Below are 16,989 nucleotides of genomic sequence, written 5' to 3' on the forward strand. Positions count from 1 at the left end.
TGATCCTGATGCAGGCCATGTGACCGATTCTGCAATGAGACTGAGCAGGGATGCTGTGAGAGCAGCAAAGAGAGGTCCCTAATCTGTCTTGTTGATGGGGTGGGGCAGAGGCATGTGGATGCTTCCTGGGAGACTTCAATCAGGATTGTTACATAAAGGGTGACCTGGAGTACACTTGATAGAATGAGGGTGGAGCCTTACAGCATAGTGTGAAGCCATATGTGGTAGACCAGAAACTCACTATTCCTGGAATAAACATGGGAACTGGGGTGTAAGGAGATGAGGAGGGTCCAGGCCAGGCCATCATAGTTTGTGTGCCAGACTGAGTGATGTGCTTAGGCTTTACCCTGCAGCACTGGGGAACTAGTGAAGAGTCTTAGGCAGAGGAATGATATAAAATGCTAATTTTAGGAAGATTATTTTTGAGGTTGTGAGTTGAAAAGATTTGAGAAGGTCAAGGGGCTTCTCTGGTGGCTCAGACGGTAAAGAATCTGCCTGCAACGCAGGACATCTGGGTTCAATCCTTGGGTTGGGAAGATCCCCTGGAGGAGGTCATGGCCACCCACTCCAGTATTCTTGCCTGGAGAATCCCTATGGACAGAGGAGCCTGGCAAGCTACAGTCCATGGGGTCACAAAGAATCAGACATCACTGAGAGACTAAGCACAGCATAGCACCAAGGTCAAGGCTGGACACAGGTTGACTAGTAGGGATGTTATAACACCACTTGGGAAGAAGTCTTAAATATCTTATCTAGATAAGAAATGGTCAAATTCAAGAAATATTGTGATTGAATGACGCGTTGATTGTACTTAGATAGTGAAGGAGAAGCAAGAGATAGGAACATTTCTGATTCAGACCCTGAGATGGTTGGCCACTAACTGAAACAGGAAGTTTGTTAACAGATGAGATTTGCCTTGAAAAAGATGCTTAATTTAGTTTGGACTATACTGAGTTGAGGCATGAATAATTAACATACTATAATAGAAGTTTTTAGTTCTCACTCCCATAGGACCAGATGAGTACTCCTCATTGGCAGACAGCTGTCTTCTGTTCAGGGATTGAGATTTCTTGTGTTCTGTGGCTGCACCATCTTCAACATGTAGTTTGCAGGAAGGGGAAAAACATGGAACCTTGTTCTTGGAAGATTTTATGGTCCAGTCCTGGAAGTATTATATATCACTTTCACCCTGTTCCATTCATTGGTCAGAGGTTATCCATATGATGAACCCTAACTTCAAGGAAGGCTGGGAAATGTAGCCAATTGCCCAGAAACAAGAGGAAATTATTTTGGGAATCAGCCAGTAGATTGTGCCACAGGGTTGACTGGTAGATATTGAAATCCGAAACTCAGAGCAAAGATTTGAGCTGAAATGTGGTTTTAGAAATATCAAAGATGGAGTGATTTATATCATGAGCACACAGATGAAGTCACTCATGGAGAACAAGTAGTGACAAGAGCAGGAGCCCAAGGGTAGAGGTTTTAAGTTGGCCACACACAAAGCTGGTGTGGGGAAAAAGATGCGAAAAGGGGGCCTGAAAGAGAGTAGGAGGTATTTTATGAACCATGGAAGCCAGTGAGTATAGAGAGTGTTCAGAAGTTGGTGGACAAGAGTGTAAAATGTCATGGAAAGGCCCAGGAATGTATAAAATAAACCCTCAGTGTTACTGAATCAAATGATTAAATATTAGAGAAGGGATTGAGTAGTTCTCACTTCAAGGGCATGATCAAGACAGAAATCGGACCTCAGTGTATTGAAGAATCTACAGAGAGGGGGATAATTGATAAAACAAGATCTCAGAGAGAACAGGAGCAAGGGTGCTTACTAAAATGAAATTTTGAGTTTATTCAAGTACTGCTTTTTATATAATGCTTTTGTGTTCAGCCCATATTATGATTGATAACTGATATTTGTTACAAGCAATTTTGTCAATTTACTTAGCAGTAGAGACTATTATTTCATTTCTAGTTAAATATTAATTGGTTTACATGATCAATTCACCTGTCCTGGGAAATATACATTAATCTTAGAAAAGAAAGTCACATTTTTCTTGGTTTTGAATACAAAGTATAACAGAAAAGAGAAATATTCTGCTGTACTTCTGTTATAACTTTGCTAAGTTAACGCAAATTTTAAATCTTTTATAACCTTTCTCTCTTTGTTTAAACAATGTTGATTATTATGTTTTTTACTTTCCCTCTATCCTGCACTTTAGCTGGAAACATGTTTAGAGGCCCTTTTCTTTCCTAGAACATTTTTTAATAATGGGGAACTGAGATAGAAATAAAGAAGCTTACATTTGGATTGAGATGGATTCTTAATGTTCTGATATTTAATACTGAACAACAAACCCTAGCTTTATTAATAAATAACAGCTATCTTTCCCCTTTTCTTACACTTGATTCACATTTTTCAGTGGGGCACATAGCATTAGTTTAAAATGCTTTAAAAATTGTTTCTGTAGATTGTACATTGTTTCTTACTTAACAGAATATTTAGAGGTAACAGATCTGAAAATAAGCCATTACTTTTATATACTAATGCTAAAGATGATGGCAAGAATCATTTTCAGTATGTTTTATGTTTTATTTTAAATGGTATTTTAACCATTTCCTTCACTTTTCTTCAGAATTCTGATATTAGGAAATAGGATCAAAGTAAATAAAAATGTGTTTAAAATATTTATTTTGGTTTAAATATATTTCCTAGGGAAAAAAGGTAGATGATCATATTCATTTTTTATTCCTAATTCTTTAGTTCCTGGTTCATAATAGACCCTGGAAATATTTGTGAATGGAGGATAACACTTGAGTCAGTATCTTTTTAGAAAAGTTTTATAACTGTCGTATTAAATAATACAGATTGCAGCATTCTAGTGCATTTTATTTCAGTATTCTTTTCATACTTGATGTCAGAGTCAATCCATAAAATGAGCTGGCTATGAAGTGAGTATCCAGCAATCATCTCCCCATTATGCTAGCCAGAATGCATTTCAGAACTAAAGTTGCCCCATTCAAGAAATGTGTATTTGCTGATGAGATTCTAAAGAAAGCTACACTTTTTGTCACCCTGGCCCAGTACTTCAATCGTGCCCAGAATCTCTTCTTTATTATAGGCTTGTTTTTCTCTAAATACCACTTTCTCTCTTGTGATTTATTTAAAAGTATATTTTTAGCCCTTTAACCTCTCTGTTTTATCAGCTTTTTATTTTGTATATTGAATAGGATATAGGGTTTCTAGGAGGGAGATGAAGACAGAGATGAGATCTGTATCTCAACTCTATCAAATGTCAAGCAGTGTGTAGGACATTTGGATAAACAGGTAATTACAGTGCCTAGGACAGTATCTGGCTGAGTCACACCCCGCCCCCCCCCGCCCCCCAGAAGAGCAGTGGTACAACGTCTCCTGAAGAGGCCTCAGGTCCCCCACTGTTGTGCAGCTGTAACAGTTAGTTCTGTTTCTGTGCAGAATTCTGTCCCTTACATAGAACTGTTTTGGACAACACACTATTTTATTAGTCACACTAGCTGATGTAAGAGATAAGCCTCCTGACTTCAGTGGTTTAGCATCTTATATGTTTATTTTTCACTTGTATTGAACAATGCAGTTTGTTTCTGAATAAGTGGGCTCTGCTCCACATGGTTATTAAAGGACCCAGGCTGAAGGAAGCTCAGTCATCTATGATGTCAATGTCCAGATTGTAGAACTTGAAGGAGCATGAAGGATTCTATGTGAGAGGTTTTTATGGGCCAGAACCTGAAACTACAGATGTCTCCTCCCTCTCTTCCGTTGTCTAGCACTCAGGCACATGTCTTCCCCAGCTGCAGTAGAGAAATGGGATATTCAAGTAGTTGAGTCCCAGAAGAGTGCCTACTGAGTGGGGTTGAAAGACTGTGTTGAATTTCCCACCTGCTTCAGAGAGTATGTCTTATATAACTGTTTTTTTTTCTGCTGGTATAGATAGAATAAGTTGTTTTCCTTTAGTAATTGATTCTGTTTCAGAAATCACTTGGAAATTGAAATGGAAGGAAATGTTGTATTTTCTTTTTCTAATACAATGAACTTACTTAAAAAATATGAAAACAAACATTTGAAGGTTTTTCCTGTTAACCTGCTAGAATGCTTTCCCTTAGGAGTCACTGCCGTTCTCTTTCCCATTTGGCAGACTGCTTTTGTGAAGCATCTCTTCTGTAACACCCCCCTGCCCCAGCCTCTTCCTCCCATTCCTGCCTCTCCAGGCACAGTTAGCATTTGCATCTTCAGTGTTCTGCTAGAGCTCGAACATACCTATGTTAGTTGAAGCCGTTCATCCACTTATTCATCTGAGCACCTATAATGTAGTAATAATAATAATAAACAATACAATGACAGAAAGAAAAGGAGAGTTGACATTCATTATGATAGAATTACATACTGAATAGTGCCAAGGACACAGGGAAGAGGCACTTAGCTCTGCCTTGGGTTGAGAGAGAGGTGGAGAATGCTTCTTTTAACAGGGAAGAAGTTTAGTTCCAGTCTCTTTAATTACACAAGGATGCTTTCCCTTCCCTCAATGGTGAAATTTATGAGGAAAGAAGCCTGTCTTGATCATCTCTAACTCTAGCACCCAGTACTGTCAGGCTTATGTTAGACACTCAGGAAACTGAATTGACTGAATATGTAAGTCGGTAAACTTACAAACTTTTGTTTATTCCACAGTTTTTATACATTATTTCATCCATTCCTCACAACAGCTTTATGGTAGGGCAGATATTCTTATTCCTGAATTATGAAGAATGAGCCCAAATTCAGAGAGATTTGTGCATGTACATGCTATGTCACGTCAGTCGTGTCCAATTCTTTGCCACCCCATTGACTGTAGCCGTGGACTGTAGGCTCCTCTGTCCATGGGATTCTCCAGGCACGAATACTGGAGTGGGTTCCCATGCCCTCAGGGGATCATGACTCAGGGATTGAACCTGTCTCTCGGTGTTTTGCACATGACACACGATGGGTTAATAGATCTCAGGTGTTCTGCACTTGATCTTGTGCATTTTTCACTCTTGGAAACCAATGTGTAAGTTTCAGAACCGTGCTTTGAAACATAGCATGTACTTTGAGGACAGAACATTAGATCACTTGAATTCCTTTGCCTGATGAAGGCTGTTCATTTACATTGAGTCAGGGGATAAAGTTCTTTTTAACAGAAACAAAGAGCTAGTTCTTTCCGACATGTTTTATAGCTTTTCATATTCCTGTCAGCACAGTGTTATGTGCCTAGTTGGTACTGTGTAAGTCTTTCTTAAATAATTGACAGGGGTTTAAAATACATACATCAGATTCACCTAAAATGGACAAGCTTCTTTTTAGAGTCTGTCATAAACTTTTACCAGTATCATTGTGTCACAATGGACAAAATTGGACTGTGGTATATTCTGATTCAAAGAATTCTGTTTTAATTCAAGGAACGTTTAATGCACTAACTTAGCCTCCAGTTTTCTTTGGCTTTCTCATTCTTTGGCACTTACACTCTTAGTCTGCCCAAGGACACCGTGTGTGGAAGCTCAGACTGGCTGGATATTCTTACCACAGCAGTTTGAGATATTTTAAAATGGACTAGCTTTAGTGTCTTCTGATGCATTAAAAAATCTCAAACTTCTAACAATTGGAGTTTATGATAGACATTCATTGCTTCCATCTATAACTTTCATATTTTGTACCATAACACATCAGTGTTCTCTACAGAAATATTATGACGTGGTGCTTAACTTATTAAAATTGCAGTCAAATAAGGTTGAAGGCATGACTTATAGAAATATAAAATTGTACATTTCTACATGGATATTCTGCTTCATGGCAATCTTAATGTCTGAAGACTGACTCATTTGGTCTCTTCTACTCCGTTCTTGCTCCACTCTCCAACCATTGCCATGCTTCTCATGTCATTTAGTGACAAGCTCCAAACCACTAAGATATCCTGACTACTTACTCCCTTCTTTTCTATTTCCTAATTCATGTTCATGCAGTGTTGCATTGACCTCTAAAATGTTTCTGAAACCAGGGGATTTGAGACTGTTTTAAAGCCAGCTTTGAGTGTATTTCCTAATCTCCTTAAAGCTATGAAATTAGGGGAAAGGAGCTGAGAGCCCTGTAACCATTTACTGTCAAATCAGCAAGAGGACTTGTATGAAAAAATATATTAAATTTTCAGGAGGTTTCGGTGTTAGAAATATTTCTCGTCAATCTACTTGAGTAAGAATTTATTTCATCATCTCTGGAAGCACTTGCTTTTTCCAAAATTCTGTAACCAGGAGACAGACTAGACAGTGGGAATTATTCAGAGTATATGGCACAGAGAAGGTGGTTGGTAAATGTTTAATGAATGAGGATCTGGACAGATGAACACCAATAGAATTGTCTTGATGAAAGCATCCTGAACCCTGCTTTTGTTTTCCATTTTTGCTTCACAGAAACATATATTTTTGTTTTGGTTTATTTTTGTTAGAGCAAGAGGAGTGCCAAGTTTTGGAAAGACAGACCCACCTTTCATATTAATCATTACTAGGGAAACACCACTAATGCATTAGTTTATTACCTAGTGGCATTTAATCTGCAGGACATCCAAGAGAGTGCTTTAGAACGGGTCTGTGATTGAAGACTCAGTGGTGCCAATTGTATGTTTAAAAAGAAAGAAATGAATGTCAGGGGTATATAGATTTTAATCTCCTATTATTCTGATAGTAGTAATGTGCCCAGAATTTTGGAAAGATTCTTGAGGCTTTTCTTATCCACTTATTGCCTTATTGCTAATATTTCTTTGATGTAATAATGTTAGCTATATTTAATAAATGTGACATAGTAATATTTATCCTGAACTTATCCTTCAGCCACAGAATAATAGAGAACAACAGAATATTAAGGTGATAAAGTTCAAGTACTAAGCAATGAAGGTCAATGAGTTTTTCTGATTAATTATTCCAGCAACTTCTTGCAAGTTAATTTTGTTACACCACATACTGAAAGGTTGAAAGAGAATTACTTCTTATTTTATGTTTGTTTTGCAGGGAAAGATGGTGAAAGGAATGGGAGGGGCTATGGATCTAGTGTCCAGTGCCAGAACCAAAGTAGTGGTCACCATGGAACATTCTGCAAAGGTAAGGAGGGCTACTTTTGGAAATTCACACTGGGCTGAAATCCTGTGCAGCAGGTCATGTGGCTGTGGTTTTTATTGTTTGCTCTGGATCACTCAACTTGATAGTGTTTATATTTTAGAGCAAAATATTGCAAATAAAGACAATTATTTATTATCATTCAGCTAAATGGTTGTTTAACTTTGAAGCAAACATCAGGGCATTCTTTGATTATTTGCCTCACGTGCACATTAAAGGTAAAAGCTATAATGTCTTCAAAGGCAGTGAAAAGACGTTAGGGAAGAGGTGTTGATTCTGGTTTGTAGATATTTTTAATTTTGGGGCCACACCCAGCGGCATGAGGGATATTAGTTCCCCAACCGGGAATTGAACTCATTCTGCCAGACAGTGGAAGCTCAGTGTCCTAACCACTGGACTGCCAGTGAATTCTGATTTAGGTTTAAAGATGGTTATAGTGGTTGCTATTTCTGTGAAAAATGAAAATGCAACAGAATGTGGGTTTTTAAAAGCAGTTATTTTCATATGGATAATATGGCCTTTTACCAAGGCTGTGGAGGTGCCATTTTGAGAAAGTGTTAGAAAATGATGGACTTGGTAACAGCAAGTGGTCTATTCTGAAGAATATTACACTTCTATTTTGATAAATTATTCAGTGTTTATTGAATGCCTGTTCTGTGTTGGGCACTGCTGGAATTTGGCTGTGACTAAAAATGGATAAGAATCCTTGACCTCGTGGTGTGTAATTAATGATGATGATGATATCATTATCCTACAATGTGATGGCTTCCATTCATTGAGCTTACTGTGCTCCAAAGGTACACCAAGCTCTGTGTGTGCTTGCCTGTACAAGCCCACGAGCTTGATATAGGTATTTGTCATGGGTCCAGAAACAGAGTTTCTTGCCTCAGGTACTTGCCTGAGGTCACATAACTAGTGAAACTGAGATTAGTCCTGATACCTCTGACTTTGAAGCCCAGTCTTCTAAATATCAAGCTATCAGTATGACTTCCTTTCTTATTTGTATTTGAACCAGCTGAGCTTAATTGCCTTCCTGACCTGAATCCCTGGGCTTCTGATAATTTGCAAAGTTGATATTGAGTGACGAGTACGCGTTTCACTCTCTATGCCCTCTGCTCATTCTCCTTTAAAAGTCTTACTTTTGAAACAAAAACTATTTGTTTTCACCTTGTTGTTGTTGTTGTTCAGTTGCTAAGTCGTGTTCGACTCTGCGACCCCATGGACTGCAGCACGCCAGGCTTCCCTGTGCTTCACTATCTCCCAAATTTTGTTCAAACTCATGTCCATTGAATCAGTGATGCCATTCAGCCATCTTGCCCTCTGTCGTTCCCTTCTCCTCCTGCCCTCAATCTTTGCTAGCATCAGGGTCTTTTCCTTAATACCTGCTATTTTGAGTGGAAGTGGTAGTTCATTTTCACTTTTTTTATTTGGTGATGAAGTATTGTTGGAGAGCCTGGATCTGAAAGATTTGCATTTGACTTGCTTCCCATGGGGAGTTCTGTTACAGAATGATGTGTGTCATGAAGCAGTTTCATTGTGAAAACTGTAATAAATACAAAATTATAAATTGCTTAGTAAACACTGAAAACTGAGCAGTGAAGCCTAAATATGGAACAATAGAAATGAAACCAACACAGGTGACTTCTGAGCAGTGCCTTGCAAAAAGCATCTAAAATACTCCATTTCAGAGACAAAGGAATGCCAAGCACGCAAATCAAATCCAAATTTTTTCCAGAACATAATGTCTGTTTGGAGGAAACTCTTGCCGACTTTCCTTTTGTTGTTCCTTCAGTGTTGACGCATAGGCAGTGAAGTCCAACTCATTTCAGATTATTTTTGTGCATTCGTTTTAAAAACACTGGGCCTGTAGTTAGCAAATTCTCTCTCTCTCACTTCTCTTTTCCCCCCAAACTGTTTTCTTTCTCCTCAGCTGGAATTTTTGATAGAGGAAACATGGCGCTTCAAACTTCTGATTAGAAGTCCCTTATTAAAGCTTTTCATAGAAGGAAGATACTCTCTTTTTTTTTTTTTTTTTTTTAGCATTTCTTATTTTTCTTCTCTCAGTGAGGAAACTGGCACTGACTTTTAGACCAGAACTGAAGTTAGAAATTTTCCGTAGATACTTTCAATTGAACAAACTAGCAAAAAGTATTCTTGTGATTAAGAGATTGGTTCAAGATGGCAGAATAGAAGGACATGTGTTTATCTATCTCCTCTTGCGAGAGCCCCAAATCACAAGTAGCAGTTGAACAACCATTGACAGGAGGATGCAATAATAATAGTGATTTCTTCATACTTCATAGTTAGATAACCTTGAAAACTGGGCTTCCCTGTTTGCTCAGTGACAGAGAATCCACCTGCTAGTGCAAGAGACACATGTTCGATTCTTGGGTGGGAAAGATGCCCTGGAGAAGAAAATGGCAACCCACTCCAGTATATTTGCTTGGGAAATCCCATGGCCAGAGGAGTCTGGTGGGCTACAGTCCATGGGGTTGCAGAAGAGTTGGACATGACTTAGCAACTAAATAACAACAAACCTTGAAAACTAACCAAAATAAGAAGTTTCTTTTCTTGCCACCTTTACTTTTTACTCCTGGAATGTGATTCCTACTCTCTATTGTTTACCTGGACTCATTGTTACTGGCCCAACTTAAGGAAACACAAGGACCTCACTTCTTCCCTGCATCTTTTGTCTGCCTGAAGATTGATAGAGGTTGGAAATAAAAGAGAGAGGAGAGTTCTTTCACTCCTAGTGGCCTCTCCAGTTAATGACCAGTTCTTTTAGACATGCCAGGTAACTTCTACTGCCTTATGACTAATCAGCCCAGGGGGAGAATCCCTACAGTTTTCTAAGATACAGAGTGGATAGTTTGCAGTGAAGAATTAAAACCTGAAGAAAGAAATATAATCTTGTATTCTTGGGCTGCTAATCTTTTTTTTCAGTAAGTGGATGGAGCCATCAGCTGGTCTTAGGTATAGCTTTTTGCTCCTTTTCTTCATCTATAGGGTTACAGATGCAGGTTACTTACAAATACAGCATGACCTAATGTTTACAAATGTTTTAATCAAAGGAAACTCTTTTCTTGTAAGTCTTTGCAGCCAGCTAGCAGCTTCTGGTATTTGAAGCCTGGCTGCCTACAGTGCTGCTCTAGAGTAACCATCATAACATTTTCCTTGCCTTGAAACTGCCTCTGGAGACATATAGCAGGCACTGGTGTCAGACTGGCATTGTAGAGTGGCTTTCATGTTTATGGAAATCAAAACCACTGTGAGGTACCATTTCATGCCAGTCAGAATGGCTACGATCCAAAAGTCTACAAGCAATCAATGCTGGAGAGGGTGTGGAGAAAAGGGAACCCTCTTACACTGTTGGTGGGAATGCAAACTAGTACAGCCACTATGGAGAACAGTGTGGAGGTTCCTTAAAAAACTGGAAATAGAACTGCCTTATGATCCAGCAATCCCACTGCTGGGCATACACACTGAGGAAACCAGAAGGGAAAGAGACACGTGTACCCCAATGTTCATCGCAGCACTGTTTATAATAGCCAGGACATGGAAGCAACCTAGATGTCCATCAGCAGATGAATGGATAAGAAAGCTGTGGTACATACATATACACAATGGAGTATTACTCAGCCATTAAAAAGAATACATTTGAATCAGTTCTAATGAGGTGGATGAAACTGGAGCCTATTATACAGAGTGAAGTAAGCCAGAAAGAAAAACACCAATACAGTATACTAACACATATATATATGGAATTTAGAAAGATGGTAACAATAACCCTGTGTACGAGACAGCAAAAGAGACACTGATGTATAGATCAGTCTTATGGACTCTGTGGGAGAGGGAGAGGGTGGGAAGATTTGGGAGAATGGCATTGAAACATGTATAATACCATGTATGAAACGAGCTGCCAGTCCAGGTTCGATGCACGATACTGGATACTTGGGGCTGGTGCACTGGGATGACCCAGAGGGATGGTATGGGGAGGGAGGAGGGAGGAGGGTTCAGGATGGGGAACACATGTATACCTGTGGCGGATTCATTTTGATATTTGGAAAAACTAATACAATATTGTAAAGTTTAAAAATAAAATAAAATTAAAAAAATAATAATAAAAAAAATAAACTTAGGTGTCGAGGTTCCAGGCAAAATTACAAAAAAGTAGTGGTAGTTTTTGGTGTCTAGCCACCTTCTTTCTTCTCTTCTTTTGATCTCTTGGCATGTCCTTCTTTTGCCCTCTAAAAATGGGGAAAAATGGAGGAAAGGAATAGGAGTTTGAGTCCTCAATAGGTGCAAGGCTCTGTGTATGGCATTGTAGATACTGAATCTATTAACCTCTCAGTGACCCTGTAATGTAAGGCTGGGATGTAGGCAGGTCAGAAACTTGTCCAGGTCAGCGGCAGAGCTTCAAGTTATACTCAGTTTGGTCTAGTCCATGTTCATCATACGATTCCATGCTGCATCCTCACAAGAGTTACCTCTGTATCACCATCCCACCCACACCGGCCATTTTCTGGGAGCATCAGATTTCAGAATTACCTCTTTCTTTTTTTTCATTTTTTCCTGGTCAAAGCTCTCCTTACTTTGTTGAGATGGATATCAGCAAAATATTCATTTATTTTTTTATTGGCCATGTCATTTGGCTTGTGAGATTGAACTCCTTGCTCTCACTCAGCAGGGAGAGCAAGGAGCCCTAACCACTGGACCACCGCCAGAGAATTCTCTCAGCAAAATATTTAAAAGAAAGCAACGGAATTGTGTCACTTAGTACCCATCTCCCCTTCTTCCCTTTTGTATTAGAAGCCTCCCAGGCTTTAGCTGGGCACATTGTAGCCCAGTGACAGACCACATTTTCCAGACCTCCCTTGCATGTTGTTCAGTCACAAAGTCATGTCTGACTCTTTGCGATCCCATAGACTGCAGCACACTAGGCTTCCCTGTCCTTTACATCTCTCAGAGCTTACTCAAACTCATGTCCATTGAGTTAGTGATGCTATCCAACCATCTCATCCTCTGTCATCCCCTTTTTCTGCCGTCAATCCATGTAACCAAGTTTGAGTCAGTGGGATTTGAGCATTTGAACCCATGTAATTTCTGGATCATACTCTTAAAGCCAAATTCTTTGGACTTTCTTTGCCTCTCTCTGGTCTTCTGAGAAAGACCTTAACTGTAGCCTTGGACCCAAAGTTGTAAACCACATGCTACCCCAGTGCAAAGCTGTTCTCAACAACCTGGATCCCTAGATACCACATCCTCTTTTTCACTAGTTCCTTCAGGGCTCCATGTAACTTCATCCAAGGTCCTCTGTACCTCTGACTCTCTGCATCTTTCTTGGATGCTATATAAATTTTTGTCCCCAACTGTTATTCTTCACTTAGTGAATCCTTGATCCTTATGTCCACACTGGAATTGTCTGATGAATTCTAGGACTGTATTTCTTCCCTGTTAGATAACTCCCCCCGATTATTCCATAACTGCCTCAACTATAACACTTATACAAGTAAAATCACCATTTCCTCTAAAAATCTCCCATCTGCTAGCCCAACTGGAGAAGTGATGATGCCCCTGCCCCTTCTGGAAATTACCTGTGAAATTTCTGCCCCTCCCCTGGCACCAAGCACTGTACATATTGCATCCACAGCACCCCTTGTAATCTGCTCCATCCTGTGCATTTCTGCTTGTTTAGGTCCTTGTCACATCTGCATAGCATCCCAAAGGTCCTCTTACTGCTAGACAGACTTTCTTTCCTGGTAACCAGTCATGCCATGCCACTGCCAAAGTGGCTAGTCTCAAACTAAAGCTGGATTGAATTAGGGCCACGGTATTTAGCTTATCTGAGCCTCCCAGTCTTTTGTCATCAACTCCCCAGCAGCCCACCCCATTCTGTTTCAAGGGCTTCACTTCTTCTAGGATCTCCACAAATGCATCGTGTTGTTTCAAGTTCTTAGTTGTTTCCATGTTCTGTTCTCTTTCTTTTTTTAATGGCTCACTTCTACCTCTACCCCATCAAATATAAATGAGCCAGCTTTTTATGAATTTGCTGGCTTAGCACCTTCCATCCTCTGATGAATATTCTTTGATGCTTTTTCTGGAAATTTGGCAGAATTATTGTATGTAAGTATGTTAATTTACTTGTTTCTGCAGGCACCAAATATTTGTTGAGTACCTACTATATGCCGAGCACTATAATAGGCTCTGAGGAAGTTAGAAAGATGTGGTCCTTCATTTAGACAGGTAAGAGTCTCACCAGGATAGAGTCATAGAAACCAATACTTAGAATAGTTATACATCAGAGTGCATGTCATGGGATGCAGCATTTGCGTGGAGATGTGATGGATGGGGCAGAGTTTGCGGGGACCTGTGTGTTGCAGGTCAGGAGAACAGGCACTGGTGTTGGAGGGCAGTGCATGCTGAGATCCCTATTGTCAGAGAAACAAAGACGAGTTGGGTGGAAACACACGCACACACACAGTTCTCCACATGTGGTAGGAGTGATGTTTTAAAATATAAACCAGATTATATCACTTCTTTCTGGGCTCAGAAACCCTCCACGGCTTCCCATCTCCCTTAGATCAAGTTCAGAGTGCTACGTATTGTTTCTAAGCCCCCCCCGGTTTGTCAGCATCAATCGCAGTACCTCTGTGATTCAAGCTACTGGGATTCTCCCACTTGCCCACTGAGCTCTAGCCAGACTCTATTCCTGTAAGTTTCTGGAACATTCCAAACACCCTCTGCCTCGGGGCCTTTGCGCTTGTTACTCTCTGCCTGGAAAGCTCTTCTCAGGTTATCTGCATGGCTCGCCTCCTCAATTCAGTCAGATCTCTGTTGAGAATACCAGAGCAGCTTCCTCTCCTTTCTGCACTAGAATGTGAGTTCCATGAGGGCAGGGGCTCTTTCTATCACAACAGCTGAGGAAAATCATGCCCGGTTCATATTAGGAATCAGTAATTGTTGAATTCACTAATTTGAACGTATTTGAACACTTAACTTTTTCCAAGCAGTTACATGTTCATAAACTGCCTCTATTTTATCATTATAACCCTCTTCTGAGGTAAGTCTTAACTGTTTTCCTTCTAAAGATAATCCAGCCAAATTTCCTGGAGATTAAACATTCTGATAAAGGTCAAGTAGAAAACTAAGACCAAGTAGAAAATTAAGACCAGACGCAAGCTGAGAAGCTATATATCCTGCCTCCCTTTTCTGTTACTAAACTTTTCTGTCTGGCAACTACCATCATCACTAACAAGATAAAGGAAAGTGTTTTGTTCTCAGTATTGTGTACTGGAAATGTGTTCCTAAGGGTATAACTCTCAGAGCACAAAAGCAAAGAAACTCAGTCATAGTTGTCATTTATTGGAAACAGGCAAAGCTCCAGTACTTATTTTTGAGAACATAAATGAGAGCTCTATTTCTGAAACAGGCTTAGGTTTTATTTTTATTACAGTAGGAGTCCTGGATTCTAAAGGATAAAAAGAGTCATAATTATATTGTTACGAAGCTGAGGATAAATCTTTGTGAATAATATTTTATTTAAGTCTAATCTGTATCTGATAGCAAAGCAGTCATATCAAAATCTTGAATACTGTTTTACTTTGCCTTTGCTTTTTTAATATAATGTAACTTATTTTTTAACTTTTGTATTGGGCTATAGTTGATCAACAATGTTGTGTTAGTTTCGGGTGTACAGCAAAGTGATTCAGTTATACATATACATATGTCTATTCTCTTTCAAGTTCTTTTCCCATTTAGGTTATTAAAGAATATTGAGCAGAGTTCCCTGAGTAGCCTCTTGCTGATTATCTGTTTTAAATATAGCAGTGCGTATAGTTCAGTTCCCGAGAAGGCAATGGCACCCCACTCCAGTACTCTTGCCTGGAAAATCCCATGGATGGAGGAGCCTGGTAGGCTGCAGTCCATGGGGTTGCTAAGAGTCGGGCACGACTGAGCGACTTCACTTTCACTTTTCACTTTCATACATTGGAGAAGGAAATGGCAGCCCACTCCAGTGTTCTTGCCTGGAGAATCCCAGGGACGGCGTAGCCTGGTGGGCTGCCGTTTATGGGGTCACACAGAGTCGGACATGACTGAAGCAACTTAGCAGCAGCAGCATAGGTCAATTCCAACCTCCCATCTGTCCATCCTCCCCACCCTTCCCCCCAATGAGAAGTTTGTTCCCCACAATGAGAAGTTTGTTCTCTAGGTCTCGGATTCTGTTTCATATATAATTTCATTTGTCTTTTTTTGTCATGAAGTTGAGAATAAATCTTTGTGAATAAACTTTTATTAAGTCCATTTCATATATGATAGCAAAGGTGTCATATGGAAATCTTGAATACTGTTTTACCTTGTCTTTGTTTTGTTTTTTGTGCAGAGGAATTATACAAAGTATAAATGAGATTTATTCATCCTTTTTAATTTGGATCAAATATATTACCAAAAGCTGCAAATATGAAAGAGTTTTTTTAAAAAATGCTTTCTCAGAAACATCCTTGAGATAATTTTCTGCAACATTGAAAAGTATCCCAAGATAAAGTGTTCTTTTGTGAGGATAATTCATAATTAACAGTTTCATTTGGTTTAATTTTTTTTCATTCGTAAGAGCTTGTCGCTGTTTTATAATTTGTTAATGAAACTTCTTCGCTAGGCTTGTTTGGAAAAAAAAAACAATCAGATCAAATCAGATCAGTCACTCAGTCATGTCCGACTCTTTGCGACCCCATGAATTGCAGCACGCCAGGCCTCCCTGTCCATCACCAACTCCCAGAGTTCACTCAGACTTAAGACCATCGAGTCAGTGATGCCATCCAGCCATCTCATCCTCTGTTGTCCCCTTCTCCTCCTGCCCCCAATCCCTCCCAGCATCAGAGTCTTTTCCAATGAGTCAACTCTTGGCATGAGGTGGCCAAAGTACTGGAGTTTCAGCTTTAGCATCATTCCTTCCAAAGAGATCCCAGGGCTGATCTCCTTCAGAATGGACTGGTTGGATCTCCTTGCAGTCCAAGGGACTCTCAAGAGTCTTCTCCAACACCACAGTTCAAAAGCATCCATTCTTCGGTGCTCAGTCTTCTTCACAGTCCAACTCTCACATCCATATATAACCACAGGAAAAACCATAGCCTTGACCAGACGAACCTTTGTTGGCAAAGTAATGTCTCTGCTTTTGAATATGCTATCTAGGTTGGTCATAACTTTCCTTCCAAGGAGTAAGCGTCTTTTAATTTCATGGCTGCAGTCACCATCTGCAGTGATTTTGGAGCCCAGAAAAATAAAGTCTGACACTGTTTCCACTGTTTCCCCATCTATTTCCCATGAAGTGGTGGGACCGGATGCCATGATCTTCGTTTTCTGAATGTTGAGCTTTAAGCCAACTTTTTCACTCTCCACTTTCACTTTCATCAAGGGGCTTTTGAGTTCCTCTTCACTTTCTGCCATAAGGGTGGTGTCATCTGCATATCTGAGGTTATTGATATTTCTCCCAGCAATCTTGATTCCAGCTTGTGTTTCCTCCAGTCCAGCGTTTCTCATGATGTACTCTGCATAGAAGTTAAATAAGCAGGGTGACGATATACAGCCTTGACGTACTCCTTTTCCTATTTGGAGCCAGTCTGTTGTTCCATGTCCAGTTCTAACTGTTGCTTCCTGACCTGCATACAAATTTCTCAAGAGGCAGATCAGGTGGTGTGGTATTCCCATTTCTTTCGGAATTTTCCACAGAAATCCTCACATGGTTTTGTCTTTTTTATTTGTTCTTTAATGATGGCCATGCCTGCAAAAAAACAAATGTTATAATAGAAGAAAATAGCAGAACACAGCCCAGCAGCCAATAAAGCC

General features: G+C 39.8%; 1 protein-coding gene across 1 annotated transcript in view; it reads left to right on the forward strand.

Annotated features, from left to right (window-relative positions):
* OXCT1 (3-oxoacid CoA-transferase 1) overlaps nucleotides 1-16,989 on the forward strand; it is a 166,886-nt gene that overhangs the window by 125,808 nt on the left and 24,089 nt on the right. The window contains exon 14 of the mRNA XM_006076397.4: nucleotides 7,045-7,134. Within this exon, the coding sequence (XP_006076459.2) occupies nucleotides 7,045-7,134 (90 nt within the window). The remainder of the gene's footprint in view (nucleotides 1-7,044; nucleotides 7,135-16,989) is intronic.

Source organism: Bubalus bubalis, chromosome 19 (assembly GCF_019923935.1).
Source record: "Bubalus bubalis isolate 160015118507 breed Murrah chromosome 19, NDDB_SH_1, whole genome shotgun sequence".
Taxonomy (NCBI): domain Eukaryota; kingdom Metazoa; phylum Chordata; class Mammalia; order Artiodactyla; family Bovidae; genus Bubalus; species Bubalus bubalis.